Source organism: Mytilus edulis, chromosome 5, assembly GCF_963676685.1.
Source record: "Mytilus edulis chromosome 5, xbMytEdul2.2, whole genome shotgun sequence".
NCBI lineage: Eukaryota > Metazoa > Mollusca > Bivalvia > Mytilida > Mytilidae > Mytilus > Mytilus edulis.
Window position 1 is genome coordinate 15,366,231 of NC_092348.1, and position 23,815 is coordinate 15,390,045.

Here is a 23,815-nt window from a genome sequence, read left to right on the forward strand (position 1 = left end):
CTTCCTTCCCCTTCGATCTTGCCCCAGTGGGGACTGATAGAAGAACTAAGCTGCAAGTTATGTGGTGATAGAGGCACTATGGCACACATACTTTCGATAATTGATATTGAGAGCAGAAAGAGACAATCAGCAACAGAAGCAAAGCAGATGAGATTCGTCAGAGAGGGAGATAATAGTCATGCAGCACTTTATCTTGGCCAAGGGCAGTAAACGGAACGTGTGAGCTAACATTGGTAAGAAGCTCCTGTCTTGGACTTTAAGCCCAGACATTGTAGTCTGGTCACAGTCGTCAAAAATGATAGTAGCAATAAAACTGACATTTCTTTGGGAAGAGAGATGTGAAGAGGCATACCAGCGAAAGAAGGGAAGTACACAGAGCTAAGGACATCATATAGAGAGAGAGCTTTGAAAGTATAGGTGTTCCCAGCAGAGGTTTTGCTGCAGTTAGTATGGAGGATGCTACAGGCAATGAAAATGGTCGGAAAGACAAGAAAGACAGCAATAAGACAGCTATGGAAGCAGCAGAACGTTCATCTTGCTGGTTATGGCATTGAGGACTTTTTTTATTTCAAGCTTTGTTTTCAGGAACAACATATTTATCTAGAAGAGATGATAGACATTTTACAACTTCTTTAGCCTGAAAACGTACTTATGACGATTTATAAGTTCAAATTTTATCATACCTGGTTGTTTTGACCCATTCTTGCAAAGTGTCCAGTTCAACTTCTCTTCAGCCCATGCTCTTTATAGTCCTCAATGGAATCAATAATAGTTTTTGAAGTTATGGTTCAAATTGATTTATTGGGTTTTAATGAACTTAGGACTATGAAACAGCATCTTTCAGTAATGTTCATATTGAATTATGTTTAAATCCTCAGTAATTACATGGCATGAGGGGCTGTAAATATAAGGCGAGTGGGAACAGTCACATGACAAATGTTGTTTTTTTGTGAATTCTTCTAAATCAATGTCATGCAATGCTGATACTTTAGTTGCAAATGTTTTGGTATAACTGTAGAATAAACTTTAATAAGAGACAGATGTTGAAAATAAAGCTGAATTTTTTTTACGTTACCTCATTGTGGTGAAGAACATTGCTGATGTTGATAGCATTAATTCCTTTATTTGAAAACTGAACTGGAGTGAATTTCCTCTTTTCATTACTTAATAGTTCCCATCTTACTAGTTTAAAAAGACAAAAAAAGAGCTCCATAACAAATTATACTGACCAGTCTATATATTAGTGAATATGTATTTATGCGTCCCTTGTCAAGTTTGACAAATGTGTAATATTAAGGCTCCAGTTGTTATTTACAACAAGTATTGAGTTTTCCTCTAGCATTTATTTTATAATATTCACTTGAGTAATTTTTCAGTCAATATTTGTCACCGAAGTCAAGTCTGTTTTGTAAGGAAAATACAGATAAAATTCTTAGTGATGTTTTCATCTATTGAGAAATATTATACAACTAACAAGGAAAAACAAAAACAACAGACACATATATATCTATATAAATTATTAATCAAAGACAAAAACTATAATGATGATTCTGCTTGCACAAATTTCCAATAAAATTAAAGAGAATTTTTTTTTCTATCTACTTGATTGTTGCACTTCCATATTTCTCTGAGTATAAATAGTTCAAGGTGCAAGGTCAAACATATAATGTTTCTGCTAAATAGACAGGCTGATTATAATACAAAGACTATTCCACTAAGATTTCTGTTTTTTGGCATCACTCTCTTCACAATCAACATCCATCACTTCCTGAATTGCTATAGATGGCGCTATATACTGCAGTAAAGGATTCTGGGATTGACTTCCAAATAAGGTAGTGAGTAATGCAACGCCATATCCTGTGGCTCTTTCTCCCTACATATAAAACAACAAATACACATAAATGGCTGCTTACAAAGAAATGCATTTTTCTCATGCTGCATCAAAATAAAATTAAACAAGAATGTGTCCTTAGTACATGGATGCCCCATCCGCACTATCATTTTCTGTGTTTAGAAGACTATGAAAATGGGGTAAAAACTCTTAATTTGGCATTAAAATTAGAAAGATCATATCATAGGAAACATGCATACTAAGTTTCAATTTGATTGGACTTCAACTTCATCAAAAACTACCTCTAACCTGAGGCGGAACAGACATATGACGAACAGACAGACGCACAAAGGAACCAACGGATTAGATTGATATGATTAATGATACTGATAAAGGATATCAGTTATCCAAAATATTTATAGATAATTACATTCAATGTTTTCATTTTTGAATATTGGTGTTGTTTTGTACACTTTATAGGCATTTATAATATATTTACAATATTCTATTACCTTTAGAACTTGAAATAAAAATAATTAAACACTACGTTATACTGATCCACTTACTCTCTAATTAATGACCAAAAATAAGATTGGTAAATAGCTTACATTGTGTACTGGTGCAGCCATATCTATATGCAACCACATTCCCGGATAAGTAAAACCTAAATGAGAACCAATAAATAGTCCAGCACAAGATACTTGGGCATTGCCTCTATCCTGTAATACAATAATAACAACAATATATTAATAATTAATATTAATAATAAATTCTCTATTTAAAGAGGGTGAATACAGTTAGTTACAAAAAAAAATCCCTGAGGCCCCCACATACAATGCAATCAAAAACAGATATTTTCCCATAGTTATTAGCAGTATTATTTCAACTGATCGAGCAAAGCTTACATTTTAATTGGCATAAGGACAGTTGATGTGTGTGATAAAGGTGATTGCATTTATAATTATTATAATTGATTTCTTATCACGTTTCAGTGTCACCAAACAGATATTCAAAAGAACTGAGTGCATGATATGACAAATAAAATAGCTTAAACTAGATACTAAAATTTGTATATGCTATAGCTAAGTATTTTAAAGTATCAGCTTTATTGTATTATTCTGTTTAAAACCTTTCTAATTGGGAGATTCATTTAATTGTTTTTTTGTTTGTTTGTTTTTTTTTATATTAAGGAATGAAATATAAACACTATTGTTTCTTCCTCAAATATGACCAATTTGTTGGAACGTAAATAGTTGTGGTATTTTAAAAACTTTTCAACTGTCAACCAACCAAGTTCTTTAAATAAGAAGGTTGAAAAGAGAAAAAGGATCTGTATCTAAAATCATTTTTTCTGCACTTATTTAACCATTTTTAATATTCTTGTTAGACCTTCAGTTTTACATTGTCCCCAAACAATTAAGGGATATAATATACCCATTGCAATATGTTTTCCCAGCACTGATAATTAAAAATATATATTCTAGACAGAATGAATATTCTGATATGATATTTAAGAATCATTTACATCACTTCTGTCCTGTAATACAAACAAGAGCACAAAAACACAAATGTTTTGCTTACTTTACTGATTATGATATGATGCAGTCAAGTTGAGATGAACCATGCATACATAAACATGTACACGGAGCAATCGGTGAACAGACCAAACATAGTTGACTTATAAATTAAAATAACATTATCATAACTTATAAATCTTCAAATTGTTTCAGAATTTTTTTTACCTAAATAAAGTTTGGACATTAAAAAATTCCTTTTGGACAAATTCTTTTAAAAGCTATATCTTATAATATGAACATGTTATGCCAAAAGATTAAAAAAACAATTCTTACCGCCACCGAGTTTTTCATGTCAGCAACTGAACTGGCAAATTCACTGTAATGAAGTTCTGGTGAATACGGCACTGGATGAACGAGGTCACCAGAAACTCTTCCAGCACTAATACAGGCTAATTCTAAATCTTCGTTGTTTGTTAGTATACTAGCATGATATTTGCCTACAAGGTATAAAAATAGATGGATACTTTAATATTAATCATTAACTAGCTTTTATTAGATCTCTATATACCCTTAACATATAGTCTTTCATTAAATACTATGAGTTTGTGACAACAAATTCAATGCTGCTCATTTCCACCATTCTGAAGGTGTTAATATTGATGTGGTACTATTACCTATAGTTATGAGTTTGTGACAACAAATTCACTGCTAATCATTTACCCCATTCTGCAGGTGTTAATATTGATGTGGTACTATTACCTATTGTTGTTAATAACCTTCTAAATCCTTTGGTTTCTGGGGGAGCTCATTGACATTCATACCACATCTTTTTATGTCCTTTGGTCTCTGGTGGAGCTCATTCATACCACATCTTTTTATGTTCATATTACACCTATAGTTGCTAACCTTCTACATCCTTTGGTCTCTGGTTTTCTCATTGACATTCATACCACATCTTTTTATGTTCATATTACACCTATAGTTGCTAACCTTCTACATCCTTTGGTCTCTGGTTTTCTCATTGACATTCATACCACATCTTTTTATGTTCATATTACACCTATAGTTGCTAACCTTCTACATCCTTTGGTTTCTGGGGGAGCTCATTCACATTCATACCACATCTTTTTATGTTCATATTACACCTATAGTTGCTAACCTTCTACATCCTTTGGTCTCTGGTTTTCTCATTGACATTCATACCACATCTTTTTATGTTCATATTACACCTATAGTTGCTAACAACCTTCTACATCCTTTGGTTTCTGGGGGAGCTCATTGACATTCATACCACATCTTTTTATGTTCATATTACACCTATAGTTGCTAACAACCTTCTACATCCTTTGGTTTCTGGGGGAGCTCATTGACATTCATACCACATCTTTTTATGTTCATATTACACCTATAGTTGCTAACAACCTTCTACATCCTTTGGTTTCTGGGGGAGCTCATTGACATTCATACCACATCTTTTTATGTTCATATTACACCTATAGTTGCTAACAACCTTCTACATCCTTTGGTTTCTGGGGGAGCTCATTGACATTCATACCACATCTTTTTATGTTCATATTACACCTATAGTTGCTAACAACCTTCTACATCCTTTGGTTTCTGGGGGAGCTCATTGACATTCATACCACATCTTTTTATGTTCATATTACACCTATAGTTGCTAACAACCTTCTACATCCTTTGGTTTCTGGGGAGCTCATTGACATTCATACCACATCTTTTTATGTTCATATTACACCTATAGTTGCTAACCTTCTACATCCTTTGGTCTCTGGTTTTCTCATTGACATTCATACCACATCTTTTTATGTTCATATTACACCTATAGTTGCTAACCTTCTACATCCTTTGGTCTCTGGTTTTCTCATTGACATTCATACCACATCTTTTTATGTTCATATTACACCTATAGTTGCTAACCTTCTACATCCTTTGGTCTCTGGTTTTCTCATTGACATTCATACCACATCTTTTTATGTTCATATTACACCTATAGTTGCTAACCTTCTACATCCTTTGGTCTCTGGTTTTCTCATTGACATTCATACCACATCTTTTTATGTTCATATTACACCTATAGTTGCTAACCTTCTACATCCTTTGGTCTCTGGTTTTCTCATTGACATTCATACCACATCTTTTTATGTTCATATTACACCTATAGTTGCTAACCTTCTACATCCTTTGGTCTCTGGTTTTCTCATTGACATTCATACCACATCTTTTTATGTTCATATTACACCTATAGTTGCTAACCTTCTACATCCTTTGGTCTCTGGTTTTCTCATTGACATTCATACCACATCTTTTTATGTTCATATTACACCTATAGTTGCTAACCTTCTACATCCTTTGGTCTCTGGTTTTCTCATTGACATTCATACCACATCTTTTTATGTTCATATTACACCTATAGTTGCTAACCTTCTACATCCTTTGGTCTCTGGTTTTCTCATTGACATTCATACCACATCTTTTTATGTTCATATTACACCTATAGTTGCTAACCTTCTACATCCTTTGGTCTCTGGTTTTCTCATTGACATTCATACCACATCTTTTTATGTTCATATTACACCTATAGTTGCTAACCTTCTACATCCTTTGGTCTCTGGTTTTCTCATTGACATTCATACCACATCTTTTTATGTTCATATTACACCTATAGTTGCTAACCTTCTACATCCTTTGGTCTCTGGTTTTCTCATTGACATTCATACCACATCTTTTTATGTTCATATTACACCTATAGTTGCTAACCTTCTACATCCTTTGGTCTCTGGTTTTCTCATTGACATTCATACCACATCTTTTTATGTTCATATTACACCTATAGTTGCTAACCTTCTACATCCTTTGGTCTCTGGTTTTCTCATTGACATTCATACCACATCTTTTTATGTTCATATTACACCTATAGTTGCTAACCTTCTACATCCTTTGGTCTCTGGTTTTCTCATTGACATTCATACCACATCTTTTTATGTTCATATTACACCTATAGTTGCTAACCTTCTACATCCTTTGGTCTCTGGTTTTCTCATTGACATTCATACCACATCTTTTTATGTTCATATTACACCTATAGTTGCTAACCTTCTACATCCTTTGGTCTCTGGTTTTCTCATTGACATTCATACCACATCTTTTTATGTTCATATTACACCTATAGTTGCTAACCTTCTACATCCTTTGGTCTCTGGTTTTCTCATTGACATTCATACCACATCTTTTTATGTTCATATTACACCTATAGTTGCTAACCTTCTACATCCTTTGGTCTCTGGTTTTCTCATTGACATTCATACCACATCTTTTTATGTTCATATTACACCTATAGTTGCTAACCTTCTACATCCTTTGGTCTCTGGTTTTCTCATTGACATTCATACCACATCTTTTTATGTTCATATTACACCTATAGTTGCTAACCTTCTACATCCTTTGGTCTCTGGTTTTCTCATTGACATTCATACCACATCTTTTTATGTTCATATTACACCTATAGTTGCTAACCTTCTACATCCTTTGGTTTCTGGGGGAGCTCATTGACATTCATACCACATCTTTTTATGTTCATATTACACCTATAGTTGCTAACCTTCTACATCCTTTGGTCTCTGGTTTTCTCATTGACATTCATACCACATCTTTTTATGTTCATATTACACCTATAGTTGCTAACCTTCTACATCCTTTGGTCTCTGGTTTTCTCATTGACATTCATACCACATCTTTTTATGTTCATATTACACCTATAGTTGCTAACCTTCTACATCCTTTGGTCTCTGGTTTTCTCATTGACATTTATACCACATCTTTTTATATTAATATAACATCAACAATCCAACAAACTTACCAGTAGCTATTCCTTGAGCACCAGTTAATGTTGCCATGTCTACAATAATATCAGCCTTTAAATCTTTCCTTGCATATGCTACCTATCAATACAATTAAAGTAATTCAGTGGATTTTGACAGTTAGCATAGGCTTCTTGTTATTAAAAATTATTCAATAAGAGAACACAGTTCCAGTGCTCCCCAAAAACTAAATACAACTTGTTTTTTGGTTCTTTTAAACTACATGTATTTATCAATATCTTAAAAGAAATGTAGGCTTGGAAGTGCCTACAATGCAATTTTCTATATCATTCATATTTCCAAGGAAAGTGCAACTCTTTTTAATAGTTGATTGGCACTGGTTTTCAAACTTGCCCAAGCCAAAGCCAAAGTTCTTTAGGGTATGATAATTGGCAGTTCTTTAGGGTATAATAATTGGCAGATCTATTTTAAAGTAAAAATACATCATTGGGTCATGTAAGATAACTAACCAGCACATAATAGGGCATTGCTAGATGTTTCTTTTTCTTACTTAAAATTATAAAAATTCTTATAAATTTTCCTTTATTGATTTACAAAAAAATATAGGATAAATTCTACTAGCTATGTTAAACATTCATGAAAACTTGGTGGCACTTCTTTGCTCTTTGTAGAAAGTAACAGTTCCAAATATGTTTTTTTTAATGAATTTATTTTCTAAATGTAACCAGTAAGATATGATCCCCAGTGGATATTTAAGAGTTAATCCTGATTAAAAGGAGAGTGATATATTTGGACTGACCCAAATACACATCTTTTCTGACCATGAAATCAATTAAAAAGAGGTGTAATTCAACTCAACATCTTCATTCGTTTTCCCAAAGGATCATTGATCAATGGAATTTTCTGTCAACAGGAATAATTTGTGCAGAATCTGTCAATATTTTTGAAATCGTATTAGCGATGAACATTGGAAAGGGAAGAAGTTTAATCCTACATGACATCAGATGACATAGTATAAAAGTAGCACTACTCAAATGAAAAAAAATTAACGAAATATGGAAACCATCAGATACCAGTACAGGAAAATTAAAATATTCATTCTATTTATGCGCACAGCTCATAGCTTAAATATAAGTTTTTTATTTAAGGAATGACTGTAACATTTTTTCTATCTATGAAGATATAACATAAAAAATTTGGTGCACACTGAATAACGCGTGTAGCGGGTTATTTAACAGTGTGCACCACATTTTTTGTTATTTCGAATAGACAGAAAAAATATTACAGTCATTTCTTATAATTTAATTCTAAATTCCATTTTAAACCATAGAAACCCATGAAAAAAAGTTGATGACGCCACGGTAACATGACTAAATTATGTCTATCGGCTCATAACAAAATAACGTCAGCCAATCAGAAGACGCGTTACATCTAAAATTAAATTATATAAAGTTAATTACAAGTCAGCAATAGAACTTATCAGCTTAATGATCACTGCAATAATCCAGGTAGAATAACTTACCCCGTCTCCTAAAACAAGTCTACCTTCAGCATCAGTGTTGTTTATTTCCACTGTTCTACAAACACATTTTAAATATATCATGATAGGATCAAGTAAATAAAAGAGTTACAATGTCCCCTGCATTGCATATACTTTATCTGTTCTATCCATTGAACAAAAAAAGATTGCATTTGTATCTGATTTGACAGGTAATTATGCAAAATAATCAAATTCAGATTTAAGGTCAGTTAAAAACATGACATTGAACATCAGTTAGCATATAAATAGTTAGCTTAGCTGGTCATGTATCAACTTCCCTTATTTAGTATCATGTTACTCTGTCTTTAGTTCTTTCAGTGTAGAGTTTAGTTGGGTTTTTTTTGTATTGTTTGGCTCTTTTCTTTTATCTTTTATCTTATCTGTCATTTAACTTTTTAAAAGACTTACAATCCTGAATACATTGTAAATACATCATCTGGTCTGCACGCTGTAGGTCCCACTGCATTCTCTGCCAGACAGAAGACAGCATGAAGATTCTCTTTAAAACCCTACATAAATAAAACGTTTATATGAAAAAACATATTGTCTTTCATTTGCCCATTATTTCAATACTGCCGACATACAATTACTCATCTCAACCATTAACTAGAGGCTCTAAAGAACCTGTGTCACTCACCTTGGTCTATGTGCATATTAAACAAAGGACACAGATGGATTTATGACAAAATTGTGTTTTGGTGATGGTGATGTGTTTGAAGTTCTTACTTTACTGAACGTTCTTGATACTTACAATTATCTCTATCTATAATGAACTTTGCCCATTAGTAACAGGAAATTATTTTGTAAAAATTTACCAAAATTTACCAAATTAATGAAAATTGTTAAAAATTTGCTATAAAGGGCAATAACTCCTTAAGGGGTCAACTGACAATTTTGGTGATGTTGACTTATTTGTAGATCTTACTTTACTGAACATTATTGCTGTTTACAGTTAATCTATATCTATAAAAGTATTCAAGACAATAACCAAAAACGACAAAATTTCTTTAAAATTACCAATTCAGGGGCAGCAACCCAACAACCAGTTGTCCGATTCATCTGAAAATTTCAGAGCAGATAGATCTTTACCTGATAAACAATTTTACCCTTTCAGATTTGCTCTTAATGCTTTGGTTTCAGAGTTATAAGCCAAAATCAACATTTTACCCCTATATTCTATTTTTAGCCATGGCGGCCATCTTGGTTGGTTGGTCGGGTCACTGGACACATTTTTTTAAACTAGATACCCTAATAGATTGTGGCCAAGTTTGGTTAAATTTGGCCCTGTAGTTTCAGAGGAGAAGATTTTTGTAAAAGGGTAACGACGACAGAAGACGACAGACGACAACGGACGCCAAGTGATGAGAAAAGTAAGGGCCAGGTGAGCTAAAAATGTTCCTTAGGTCAGTTTTAACGAAATTGATCAAGTGACAAATATCATTATATTCATTAAGGTTCTGTAAATAAAACCTTCATTTTGATAACAGTTAACCAGTGTCATATGGAAAATTGAACCCCAAAGAAATGTTCAGGGGGTTCAATATTACATATGACCCTGGTATCAAGATTAATTAATCAAAATTCCTTTTACTACCAGATATTTTTGTGAATAATTCTGTATTTATTTTTATTAAAATTCCTATTCTGACACTATTGATGTATTACAAATTTACCAGTTTAACTGCTGCATAGAAAGCTCCCAGTATTCCTGCTGCTCCACCACAATCTCTCTTCATACCACACATTCCTGTCTGAAATGTGACAAAAAGATGTTATAAAATACAGCAAAATCCATCCAAGCTTCATTTTTTTTTAAAAGAAAACATTATTCTAGTGTTACAGAAAATTAACTTGGACTTTTATAGAAAAGAAAGGGACCTAAACAAAATCAGATTTAGAAAAAAAAGGTCTGAGATTTTTCTTCTTTATATTATTGTTCATTTAAAGGTCACAGCTTCACAATTTCTGTACATTAATATATAATACATGTAATAATTTAATTTTAAATGTAACACATCTTCTGATTGGCTGACGTTGTTTTGTTTATCATATCATAGACACAATTTTATCATGTGACCATGACGTCAACAACGTTTTTTCATGATTTACGCCCGTTTAGAATGAAATTTAGAATTAAATTATAAGAAATAACTGTAATATTATGTCAGTCTATTCGAAATAACATAAAAAATGTAGTGAACACTGTTAAATAACTCGCTTCACATGTTATTCAGTGTGCACCACATTTTTTATGTTATTTCTTCATAGACAGAAAAAATATTAGTCATTCCTTAATTAATATTTTATGACAGCTACATAGATTAAAAATAAAACTATTGCAAGAATAAATATTAAACACAGCCTTACAATGGCAACACATTTTTTATTTATTTTTTCTATTGCTTTAGTCATTAATAGAGTAAAGTTATAAAGCACCTTATGCAACACAAAAAGTGATGAATGTTAAATTATAAATAGCATTAAAATGTCCATCAACAAATAATAGTCTTGCTCGTTTAAAGATATCAAAATTTACAAAAAAATAAAAATAAATTTCTTTAAATTACAAGGCTAATCAAAATTATCAAAAAAAAGACTGAGATCTTACCTTTGTTTTTATACATAATCCACCAGTATCAAAAACTATGCCTTTTCCAACCCAGGCAATGGTTTTGGTGGCAGTAGTGGGTTTATAACTGAGTACAGCTAAGGCTGGGGCATTGACAGCAGCTTTACCCACATTATATATTCCTGAAGATAGAATTAAAACAATCATTTAAACATTTTATTAAACCTCCTATTGATGCATTGATAGCAGCTTTCCCCACATTATATATTCATGAAGATTCAATTTGAACAAACATCTAAACATTTTATTGAACCTCCTACTTTTATGTCCCATTTATGGGCATTATGTTTTCTGGTCTGTGAGTCCGCCTGTTCATTTGTCCGTTTGTCCGTCTGTCCTGCTTCAGATTTAAGTTTTTGGTTGAGGTAGTTTTTGATGAAGTTGAAGTCTAATAAACTTGAAACTTAGTACACATGTTCCTTATAAATGATATGATCTTTCTAATTTTAATGCAAAATTAGAGATTTTACCCCATTTTCACGGTACACTGAACATAGAAAATGATTGTGCGGATGGGGCATCTGTGTACTTAGAACTATAATTTGTCTGGGAAAATTTCTCCTACGCAAATTCTTTGTGGCAGTTGGTTTGATGAATTATGTAGCCAAATATCCCAGGATTTAGTTTTGACCCTCAGATATTGGCTGTGGATTAGAGCCAGTAAAATATTCAACAATATTTTCACTCTGCCTTTTATGAACTTTTCAATTTTAGTGGTACATACTAATAAAGAAATATATTAACTTTTACCTCAATAGATTTCTATTTTATATTTGTCAACTGAGGACATTTGTAAGACAATTAACTTTTGATAGAAAATTAAAACAAAATATTGAAGATTTTCATAACAATTTGAGTACATGTCAACATGTGGCCTTCCATAATAAATATGAGACTGAACCATAATAAATATAAGTCTATACCATAATAAATATGAGTTTATTCAATAATAAATATGGGTCAATTCCATAATGATCATGAGTTTATTCTAGATGTCAATCTCTAAACAGTTGTGATAGAGACCACCACAGAACTGCCATCAACTTCTAATTCCTTTCAGATTAAACAATATTTTGAAGTAACTGTAGAAACTAGACACTTGCCTCCAAATCCTCTTTCATTTAACTCTTCCCCTGCAATAACCATTGGTTTTATTCCTAATTCTTTACCTACTTCATTAATTTCCTGAAACACAGTTAATGTGAAAAATGAAAACATTATGCTTATCAACATAATAATATTTAAAAACAAAAATATATGCATGTGAATAAGTCACAATGTCCTGTTCATCTGATCACATTAATACGAAGTCTAAACCCTAGTTTGGCATATATCTTTTTTAATACCACACCTTAATTAACATGCATACTTTTAATTCAATTTGATGTGACCACAAATTTGGTGAAAAGTGGAAAGACCTAATTAAATGTGCTTAGATGTCTTTAAGACAGCTTAAATCATATTTTATCTTGTTCCATTCAATATTATAATCAGGGCCAAATAAGGAAGGCCCTTATCGAACTTACTCCTTTGGTTGAGGCAACCTCAGTTAGATAATGGAAACAATAAAAAAAATCAGCATTTTTTTTTTTCATTTAAAAAGGGGCATAATTCTAGACACCACCCAAATTCAAACATGATCTGTGTTTTGTGATAATATTAAATAAGAATTGTGTAAATAAGTTTCATAATGCTTGGTTGAGGCAAACTAATATTTAGAGAATGGAAACTTATTTTATGATGCAAGTATGCATGTACTGATGTACAAGCAGATAAGTGTAACACTTAATGCCCCCTCCCCTGCAACAGGGGTAGCCCAATGCGGCCAGCTTCAACTCTTGTCATTTTACTCTAATATTTTTAACAGCAATTAGTTTGTTTTCAATACTGTATCAGACTTTATTTTACCTTGCACTGCTGGCCTGCAATGTTAAAACTTTCCTTTTAAATATTTTCAACTATAAACGTTTTATTAGGATTTCTATTAGTTCATATTAAAGTAATGTTAATTTGTTAATATTAATTGCATTGTTAAAATGTTAAACGTTTACGATTACTGTAGGAGATGTGTTTATTGGATAATGAGAGTATGCTGTTACATTTGAGCCGCATTTCTATATAAACTTTAACTTTAAAGGTTTTATTGTTGAACAATTTGCCATTTCATATTACCTGTATCAAACAGTATATGTATAATATGTATTATAAATATATCAGCCAAAAACAGAAATAAATTTCATTTAAGGCCGTTTTTCTAGAAATTTGTCATCTTTTTCAACCAAATTTGATGATTTTGGTTGCAAAGTAAAGACTATAGTATATCTAAAATATTTCAGCAAAAAATATTTGTGGACAAGAGGTGGTGCCATTTTTTATTTTTTAATAAAACTGAGAAATTATTTTGCAAAATTATGTAAAGCAGCATGCATTAACAAATTCACCAAAGTCTAATATACATCACTTATTGCACATAAGTTCAAAATCTTTTTGAACTGAAACAATTAGGCATTATAAAATACATTTTCATAAAATCTTCACAACAGCTTTGCAGTTAAAATCTTTCAGACTTTTAGGGTCAAAATTATGAGTTAGTGAAACAACCCCTCAATAACTTGATATTAATAAGTTCTAAAGCTAAATCATTACCTCTAGGAATGTATTAGTATGCATAATATTACATGGTATATCCACTATCTTTGCAGAAAGCCTTATACCATGAGCCTGAGCTGTAAGACAGTCTAATTCTGATTGTGAGAGTGGTGTCTGACTGTCTTCGTTAGCCAAAAGAAACTGTACAGTGACATTCTGTGGAGAGACAGATGCTGACTTGCCCTGGTAAAGAGGCAGTGCTCTTGCAACTGCACATCCTGTTGCAACTACATCTTTTTTCTCACAAACAATCTGAAAAACAACAAATCTATTTGAGAATGCTCCTGAAAAAAAAATGGCCACAAAAACTTAGATGGTTCATGATCTTTTAATTTACACAAGGTATAGAGATATATAGATTCCACCACTACAACAAGTGTGTAATGATATTTCTCCACTTGAGACAGTTAAATTTCAATATTTAAAGCATGAGTCTTGCCAAGCATTTTAAATGATTAAAATCAAACTGTTGAGAGTGGAGAAATATAGTTATACACAAGTTATAAAGTGGTGGAATTTCAGGAAGTTGTTTTTTATATGTGATATCATCAGGCATATTGACCTTTTTCATGACGTCACATTAGGAAAATTCAGAAGAAACCAAGAAAATTTGACGTCATAATTGAATTTTGATCGATGATTTGTCAAGAACAGATATTTCAATATAATGAGGAGAAATATTTTTCTCACATCTATCAAGAAATGTGAAAATAGCACAAAAATTGGAGAAATTTTGTGATTTTACTTTTTACATAAATATTGTCAGCAAATGAATTTCTGCAATCAGGAGTAAGAACATCATTGCATGTAGCTTGTTCCTACAAATTAAATCAAAACGGTAGACCATTTCCATTCTCAATTTCACTTTCAAGTTCTGTTCTTCAACAGAAAAGTTTGTCAACTATACACACCTTTTATGACATCATTTATCAGATAGAGGGGACTGCCTGCTTTCCTGAACTATTAAAGTTCATGAAGCTTCTTCGTGATTGTCATTATGCAGGATAAACTAGAAATCATCTTTGTTCCATGGGTACTTAAAGACATTTCCCTAATGACAGCAGTGCTACATGTGTTAATTCACTCTCCAGTGCAGACATCATATTCGTTCCATTCAATACTTCCTAACACTACAGTCAATATTAAGTGCAGTTTGCAGAGCATATATGAGATGAATATGAACTCTGCGCCAGAGATTAGTGCTTATTATCAATTTTAAGAATTAAATTATCCAGAATAATCATATTTTGCAACGGCAAGATCACATAACATGGAAAGAAAGTGATGATGCCTCTTAACCATGTTAACGCATGTCTAGAATCATGTTCACTAGAAATTCAACAATTTCAAGAGTGGTCTATTAAATGACATGTCTGCTCTGTAGCTGATCTATCTAATCCAGTTGTGAAAAGTACTATTTGTATTGAATGTATAATGATGTTTGAAAATTCAATGCGACAAATAAAAGCGAAGCTTCAGATGATACTGAGATTCAATGAAATCCCTGGCCCCAGTTTTGTTCAAATGTATAAGAAGTACATCTTCAAAAAACATGCTGTTAATATATCTTTGCTAAAATATATTTATTTTTTAAGTGAAACTGGATTGCATTATTAGAAAATCTCAATATTTTGTAAAAAAAAAACAAGCATTTTAACTATTTCACAAATCATAGGATCATAGATGGTTAAAATCTGTACATGAATAAAACTACCATGGAAAATCCAGCATGTTTGTTGAAGATGTACTTCAAAATGTTATTTACAGTAGTTTATCTCTTGTGGTCAATATCCACTAATATGGTAACGGATAACATGTGGATTTTATATTAAATCGGAGATTTAGGAACCTCATTTATCGTATAAGGATACATATTAAAAGGAAATATTTTTTTCTAAATAAAATAAAGCAGTCACTCCAAATTTAAAAAAAACATTCTTTAATATGTCACATTATTTTTCACTGTCACTAATTTACAAGTCTAACCCTTCTTTAAAAAGTAAACATATATTTTAAACAACAATGAAAGAGTACAGTACCACTACAAATTCATCTCCTCCACGTAGACAGCTCTTGACCATTTTAGTTAAAGCATGAGCCCTGGATGGTGTGTTATGACGACTACATTTGACAGGCAGCTGAGCTAAAGTGGCATTGTTCAACCATAAAGCACAAATTTCTGAATTAGAGTCTAAAGCTTTCTTGAAAGTCTGAAAACAGAAAATATTTTGAATATGGCAAGCATAAACTATCCACAAAAAATGAACTAATAATAAACTATTGCATGTACCTAGGATATCAATGATCCCATTGTATTGATGTGAGAACAAAAATTGTCAATATATCCCACAAGCATGACAAAACATCTACTTTTTACAGTCAAACTAAATACTCTCCTTTTTCTAAATGTCTTTAATCATAAACAGATCAGACATAATAGTTTTTTTTTCCTTTTCAATAACTGATCTGGTATATTACAATTTACAGAGAGAAATATATACTTTTTAAGTTTAAATGTAGCTTTTAACTAGCTGACACTATATACAAGTACTTTTAGTTCTGTACTTAAGTGTCTTTTTTGTTTTTAGGGATGTATAAATTCCTTGCCATGTCCAGTCAGTGTTTTTGTAAGATGTTTTTCTGCTTTGATGATGTCAAGTTAAGCCCTTTTTAACAAGTTTTGGTTGTTGGTTCTTATTTTGTACTGTTACACCACTGTCCCAGGTTAAGGAAAGGTTGATACCTTCAAACTGTTTTACCCCGACACATTCAAATGAGCCTGTCCCAAGTCAGCAGCCTATTGTTTAGTGGTTGCCATCGGTTTGTTGTCTCATTGAAACTGTTTGTTGTTGATGACATATTGTTTTGATACCTGTGTATTGTTGATTGCTGCATGAGCTGTCTAGATGTCTGTTTAGATATTTTTTGTTGTCTACAGCTAATTGATATATACCCCACTTCACACTGGTTTTTTAAAATGTTTGACTTTATATAACTCATACCTCTTCATCAACTCTTGGTTCTAACTTAACTTCACATCACTATACTTTCTATAACTCATACCTCTTCATAATTTTTTTGGTTCTAACTTTACTTTCACATCACTATACTTTATTTAACTCATACCTCTTCATCAACTCTTGGTTCTAACTTTACTTTCACATCACTATACTTTATTTAACTCATACCTCTTCATCAACTCTTGGTTCTAACTTTACTTTCACATCACTATACTTTATATAACTCATACCTCTTCATCAACTCTTGGTTCTAACTTTACTTTCACATCACTATACTTTATCTTTGATAAGTATCTAGGCTGTCCAATAATAAGTACTGAATTTTTTTGAGGGTCTGAAGGAGTTAGAGTCCCTTCAAACTTTAAAGTAGCAGCCACCATTCTGCAACTGAAAAAAGATGTATATTCAATGAAATTAAATTAAATCTTCGGTATATTTATTTTATCATGTTTTTGTATATATCTTTAACCATTTCAAATCAAAAAGTTGGATTTTTTAAGGCTTTTTATGGTTCATAAAAAATGTATAGTGCATGAAATGAAAGAATTATTGCTTAAATTATATCATATTTACTGGTAGTATTTGAAACTAATAATCATCATCATAGATCCTTTGCAATAAGATGAAGTATGACTTTAGGCTGATTTAATTAAAGAAAGTACACATTTTGACAAAGAAAAGGACAAAATCTTCAATAGCAGCATTCTTCCTGTGACCAATTGTTTAAACTAAAAAAAGATAAGACTGATTTTTAATTTTGATATGGACAGTCATGACAGTGTAATGAAAGACAATTTTTTTTTTAAATAAAACAGTCCAAGTGCCAAAATTTTAATTACAATTCTTAAAATAAAAAAATATCTAAAAAGGTCTTTCTTTTCATTTTACAGTCTAGATAACAGAATTATGGGAAAACTGTAAAAACAGAAGTACTGTCTTCTTGGATATACTTATTGAGCACTTCACTTGGTAAGAAGTATAACATCTGAATATTCCAGTTAAGCACATTGTATTCACAAAAGGTTCTAGCCCTAGCTCTGGGAATTGTGGTCAAACTTGAGTGGTGTATAACATTGTATAAAGAGACTTGATAGAAAATGTCTGTACTCATTCACGTTTATGACAGTTGTTTTTCAGTTGTTACCTTTTTGTTGTTGTTGATATAGTCAAGGATTTAGTCTTCAGGTTTTATTGACTTTGTTTAGTCTACTTTGGAGTCCATACCTGCCAACTTTTCAAAATGCCCATGGGGGTTTTACGTGAAAGATGGTTCTTATAGTTCTACAAAACCTTCAAGGGGGCCTTCAAATATATATATTCTAATGTGTTTTTTTTGTTTTTTCGTGCTTTAACAAGCTCATAGCCATTGTTAAATTAATTGTTTTCTTTAAAATAGTGGACAAAATTGCTCTTACAAAATTTCCACTTGGGAGCCTCCATGAGGGAAATCCCCCGCAAATAGTGACAGTTGGCGGGTATGGGAGTCTAGTACTTTTTATTCTTCTTTTAGGGTTTCCATGCCAGTATTCTTTCAAACAGATTGGTGATTATTTATGTTATTCATCCCATTTCTGGTAAAATTCATGTTGCTCAGTCAAATTTTCTCTGCTGTTTGTATCATTGTGTATTGACGGTCTTTTGTTGTTTTTTCTACAGAACTTATTGTTATTTGGGAATCTGTGACAATTGACCTGAGAATTTACAACACTCTATGAGTTTAACTATTGATGACATATAATGATCTCTGTGTGGTATACATTTTCTAATGTCACATAAAATTTTAAAGGAACCTTTCGGATGTCCAGTAATGGCAAGCAAATAGTGATTAGGTGCATGGGGCTATTGTGTTGTCTGTTCTTCTTGAGTTTTGTTTTTCAACTGAAGTTGGATATAAGTATTGAATAAAAAAAAATATGTAAACTAATTGGAACTGTAATCATGACAATACAGCTGTATTATAGTTCGCTCGGTAACTTCAGTTGCTCTTATATGTTGGTAGACCAGTCGGTTTTGGCAATGTATTCAAAGAAAGTTTTAAATCTTCTAATGGTGTTTTTTTCTTTTAAAAGGGAACCATACTGTCTCAGCATACACCTTATTGCTATTTAGTCCATTCCGGGAAAAACAGTCATTTATACAACTTCCTGTTTTGGGTCACCGGCCGAAAAAATGGAGGTCATCAGTAGTGAGCTGATGGAGAAAAAACTTCAGAAAGTGATCATCAAGAAACTTTGATATACATGTAGTATGATCCACTTTTTTCGAAATTAAAATTGAAGTAAAAAAATATTTTGTTTGAAGTATTTACGGTAGTTTAAACAGGTCTCATTAAAAAGTATCATGCATGGTGAATTGTTTAAACAGGGTCCCAGATAGCTTCAACTGGATGAAAAAGTTGTGTAACTTATCCGGAATGGAATAAATAGCGATTAGGTGTATTTTAACACTCTTTACTTTCTTCTATGTTTTCTTCCAGCTCTGTTTTTCCTAGACTCAATATTATATTGCACATTTTGTGCCTTACATGATTAACATTATTGCTGTTATAGCATGTATAGCTTCTGTGTCATCAGTATTAGTATTGTTTGTTTCTTCCCCCCCCCCCCCACCCCCCTCTCCTAGTTACGGTATTGCTATCAGAAAACCTCCCTTACTGCCTTATAAGTATGGTTTTGCAACAATTTATGTTATTGATAATCAGATATCTAGCACTGTCATGATTCCATAAACAATTTGGTGGGAAATTAGAGCTAGTAGAAATACAAAACAATATAATAGAATCCATAGAAAGGGAAAAAGGTCAAGGCATAGAACTTGTTAATGTAAAGGAAGTAAATAAAGCTATAGAAAAACTTAAAGCAGGAAAAGCACCCGATGAAGATGGAATTTCGGCAGAACACTACAAACATGGGATGGAAGAGTTAACTCCCTTTATAGTACATCTGCTAAATTTAATCTTAACATATTTGGATGTACCAATCTTCCTAAAGACAGGGATTCTAACACCAATCCTAAAGAAAGAAAAAGACAAAACATTACCATCTAGCTACAGAGGAATAACTGTAACTAAAACCTTTGCAAAAATATTACAAAGTATATTGAAGGATAGAGTTGATTCTGTATTTAACAACATACAAAACTCCCTGCAAAGAGGCTTTACAGAAGGAGTATCATCACTATGTGCAGCATTCCTCACATCAGAAGCAATCGAAGAAAGTAAGAAATTAAAGATACTGCTGATCTTAATAACTCTTGATGCAGAAAAGGCATTTGACAAGCTAAACCATGAAATACTATTCAACAAACTGTACCATTATGGAATAAAAGGAAAACTCTGGATATTACTGAGAAACTTGTATAAAGGAATGAGCATTAAGGTTAAATGGGAAGGGCAATGTACAGAAGATGTAATGGTGCTACAAGGAATTCAACAAGGTGCAAAACTATCTACAACGCTATATAAATGCTACAACAACGTCATACTAGATAGCATATTAAAAAGTGGACTTGGAGCATGTATTGGTGATATACAAGTCCCTGCGCCAACATGTGCCGATGACATTGCTGTTCTGGCAAATAGTACTGCAGATGCGCAAGGAATATTAGACATAGTGCAACACCATACAAGCAGAGATCTAGTCAAAATCAATCCAACTAAATCTGAAGCTGTTCTATACAATGCAAAAGGCTCAAACATATCAACATTGCAATTTGAAGACAATGACATCAATATAACCAATGAAACCAAACATCTAGGTATCAAAAGAAACGAGCAAAACCGTGCAAATATCTCAGAAAGAATAAGAACCGGTAGGGCAACAATATACAGCCTTCTTGGAGCTGGGTTACATGTCAGAAGGGGATTCTCACCAATGGTCGCATACAAGCTATGGAGAACATATGCAGTACCAAGAAGCATATACGGACTTGAGGTGATGAACCTACTTGCAAAAGAAAAGGATATGCTAGAACTGGCAGAGAGAAAAATCCTCCAACAAATTCAAGGGCTTCCAAATAATACAGCAAATATGGCTGTCTATACCCTGGTAGGAGCAGAACCTATTGCCATCACATTAGACAAAAATGTACTTACCTTCTTCATGAATATTGTTCGAAATTCAGGAACCATAGAATGTGAAATTCTGCGCCGACAAATAGCATTTTCAGACCTAAGAGGAAAAGACTTTATCAACAGAGTAGAAAAAACTCTATCAAAATACAATTTGAAATCTAGCAGCTACTACACAGAAAATCCACTGAATAAAATCGAATGGAAAAGACTAGTAGGAATAAAGATCAAGGAATACTGGAAAAATGAATGTCATAATGAAAAAATGGAAAAAACATCACTTAAATACATAGAGATACAGAACAATCCACTAAATGAAGCTCACAATATATGGAAAAGTGTAAAAAACAATAGTAAAGATGTAAAGGCAGGAGAAATAAAAGCAAGAATAAGTACTCAAACGTACATATTCCAAGCCAAAAGAGCTAAGTTCGATCCGAAAGTTAACCCGATGTGTACAATCTGTGAACAGGGAAATGAAGATCTAGAACATTTTATTCTACACTGCAAAGAATTAGAGCAAATAAGATCTAAATACTGCTCAAAAATTGAACTGACAATGGATGAAATTGATACCTCAACATACAAGAAGATCATACAACAAGGGAATTTACTGCAGCTCATAATGGACTGTACTAGCAAAGACATAAACTGTTACTCAACTGTGTATGAAAGCATTGAAACTCTGGCTAGAAATATGTGTTATGAGATGCACTTGCTGCGCACAAAAAGGATAAAAAACTTGATCACAAGTACAGTATAAGCAAACTTTTTAAAATAAAACAGTTCATTACTAATAGTATATCATCTTACTATTTTATGACTTATAAGTACATGTATTTAAAATAAATCTTCTCTTTTTAAAATTGTAAGATATCAGTTATAATTTAAAGAATAATGACAAGATCCCCATATAGTAAAATAAACTGTGAAGAAAATTTATGTATATATATTAGCTCAAATTTTTCCAAACCCCTACCATTTTACATAAGTCTTATAAAATATAATTTTCATTATAGTTCCTGATGTATTTATAGCACTCTTAACTAATAATTATAAGTAATTTTAATTTGAGACCATTTTAATTCTTATTTGTAAATATATGCAGTTGTCTCTTAAAATTTTCTTACAACCCAGCACATATGAATTATTATATATCTTTTAAAACTTTATGATGACAATCCATTGAATTAATTATGATATTTATCATTTAGTGATTATTATAACCAAATTCAGTCATCTGTATATAATTATTTGTTTCCTTATGTTTTAAGGTGTACATAGTTGCTAAAACTATACCCTTTGGGTAGTGCTCCACAATTAATGGAGGAATATACAAGAAACTGAACTGAACATGATCTGTCATTTATCTGAGCTTTCACATGGAATCAAAACAAAGATATACTTCTTCTACTTCTACTTCTACTATGTAATGACCGCCTTCAACACGTTGAAGTTTACGTCACTTGTACTGCGCATTGCTTTGTGAAGACATATATACAGTGAAATATACAAATTTGTGATAATAAACAAAACAAAAAATTTTTACATAGTGGTAGTGCATATTTTTAATTTATTATTTTTAAAATATTAAGATAAAACTATTTACACATGATGAATTTATGGGCTGTAGGTGTAGTTTGAGACGGCTACTTTGAACGACTCTATAGAGTCGCTCATAACAATACTCAGGGGAAGGCTGTTCCAGATTTTAATTGTGCGTGGGAAAAATGATTGTTGTCTTATTTGTGTTCTGCAGGATGGAATTTGGTATGAGAGTGTGTGCATGTTCCTGGACTGTCTGAGCGGTTGAATTAATCTGTATGTTTTTGTGATTGCAATGAGATGATATGTAATTTTATAGAACATGACCAGGCGTGCATATACAGCCCAGATAATCCTTATGCAATTGATAATCACCTAGGTTTACATAAACGTGTCTTGTCTTCGATTTGCTTTAACTGTTAAACTCTAAACTAAAAGGTTCAAGTCACGTCGGGTCCAAGAAGTTTATAATACTGAAGTGTAGATTACATGTCACTCTTACGGCAACCTTTTCTTTCTTCTGACGTTTCTTGCAACGAAAACAATTGCATGTGGAGAAACGTCACCGGAAATGTGATATTCGTATATACAAAATAGCAAGAAGCGACAAGAGGACAAATTAAGAGTAAAACAGGATGAAATATTGTATTTTTAAACTAAACTCATTGAAAAATGTACGTGTAACGTGGTGCAGAGGCGGATCTAGAGGGGACCCGCCCCCCTTTCCTGGAAAAAAATTTGGTTGATTATATTGATTTGGAGGTTCCACCGAGATCTGAACTCGGATCGCTGGATTCAGAGTCCAGAGTGCTAACCATTACACCATGTACTCTAATATATAGCTTCAGTGACATATATACAGCCCTTGCACGGTCGGTATTTAGACAGAACAAACAAATGGAAGTTTTTAACGACATTGACTGGCTAAACAGCCCTTGCACGGTCGGTATTAGTATATGTACTGCCGAAGCGAGTACCAGGGGTCTACCGCCATCTTGAATTCACGGTACAATCACAGAAACAATAGTTCTAGTTCTTTGCCGAAATCTGCAAATTTGGAGACAGATTTGCAATGTATTGGTTAAACTGTTTATTTATGTAAAGAAAACTTAGTAATTCAAAACATTTTAGAAAATATTTAAACAAATACCAAATATTTGTGGTTTTAGAATTCAT

General features: G+C 32.3%; 1 protein-coding gene across 1 annotated transcript; it reads right to left on the bottom strand.

The window, feature by feature from the left end:
* Positions 1-1,504: 1,504 nt before the first annotated feature.
* Positions 1,505-23,152, bottom strand: LOC139523062 (probable aminopeptidase NPEPL1). The gene is made up of 13 exons (XM_071316819.1): positions 23,015-23,152; positions 17,256-17,412; positions 16,045-16,215; positions 14,003-14,257; positions 12,460-12,541; positions 11,336-11,478; positions 10,401-10,478; positions 9,136-9,236; positions 8,710-8,764; positions 7,226-7,307; positions 3,682-3,845; positions 2,440-2,550; positions 1,505-1,873 (listed from the first exon to the last, which is right to left on the bottom strand). The coding sequence occupies exons 2-13, from the start codon at positions 17,403-17,405 to the stop codon at positions 1,715-1,717; spliced, it is 1,551 nt and encodes a 516-aa protein (XP_071172920.1). The 5' UTR covers positions 17,406-17,412; positions 23,015-23,152; the 3' UTR covers positions 1,505-1,714.
* Positions 23,153-23,815: the final 663 nt, after the last annotated feature.

What these genes read in the sequence shown, in the direction of transcription:
- LOC139523062 (XM_071316819.1), bottom strand. Translation starts at nt 17,405, where the DNA reads ATGGTGGCTGCTACTTTAAAGTTTGAAGGGACTCTAACTCCTTCAGAC. An exon ending in AACCAAGAGTTGATGAAGAG is followed by an intron (nt 16,216 to 17,255) that starts GTATGAGTTATA and finishes TTCTGTTTTCAG; the next exon opens with ACTTTCAAGAAAGCTTTAGA. An exon ending in ATACTAATACATTCCTAGAG is followed by an intron (nt 12,542 to 14,002) that starts GTAATGATTTAG and finishes ACTGTGTTTCAG; the next exon opens with GAAATTAATGAAGTAGGTAA.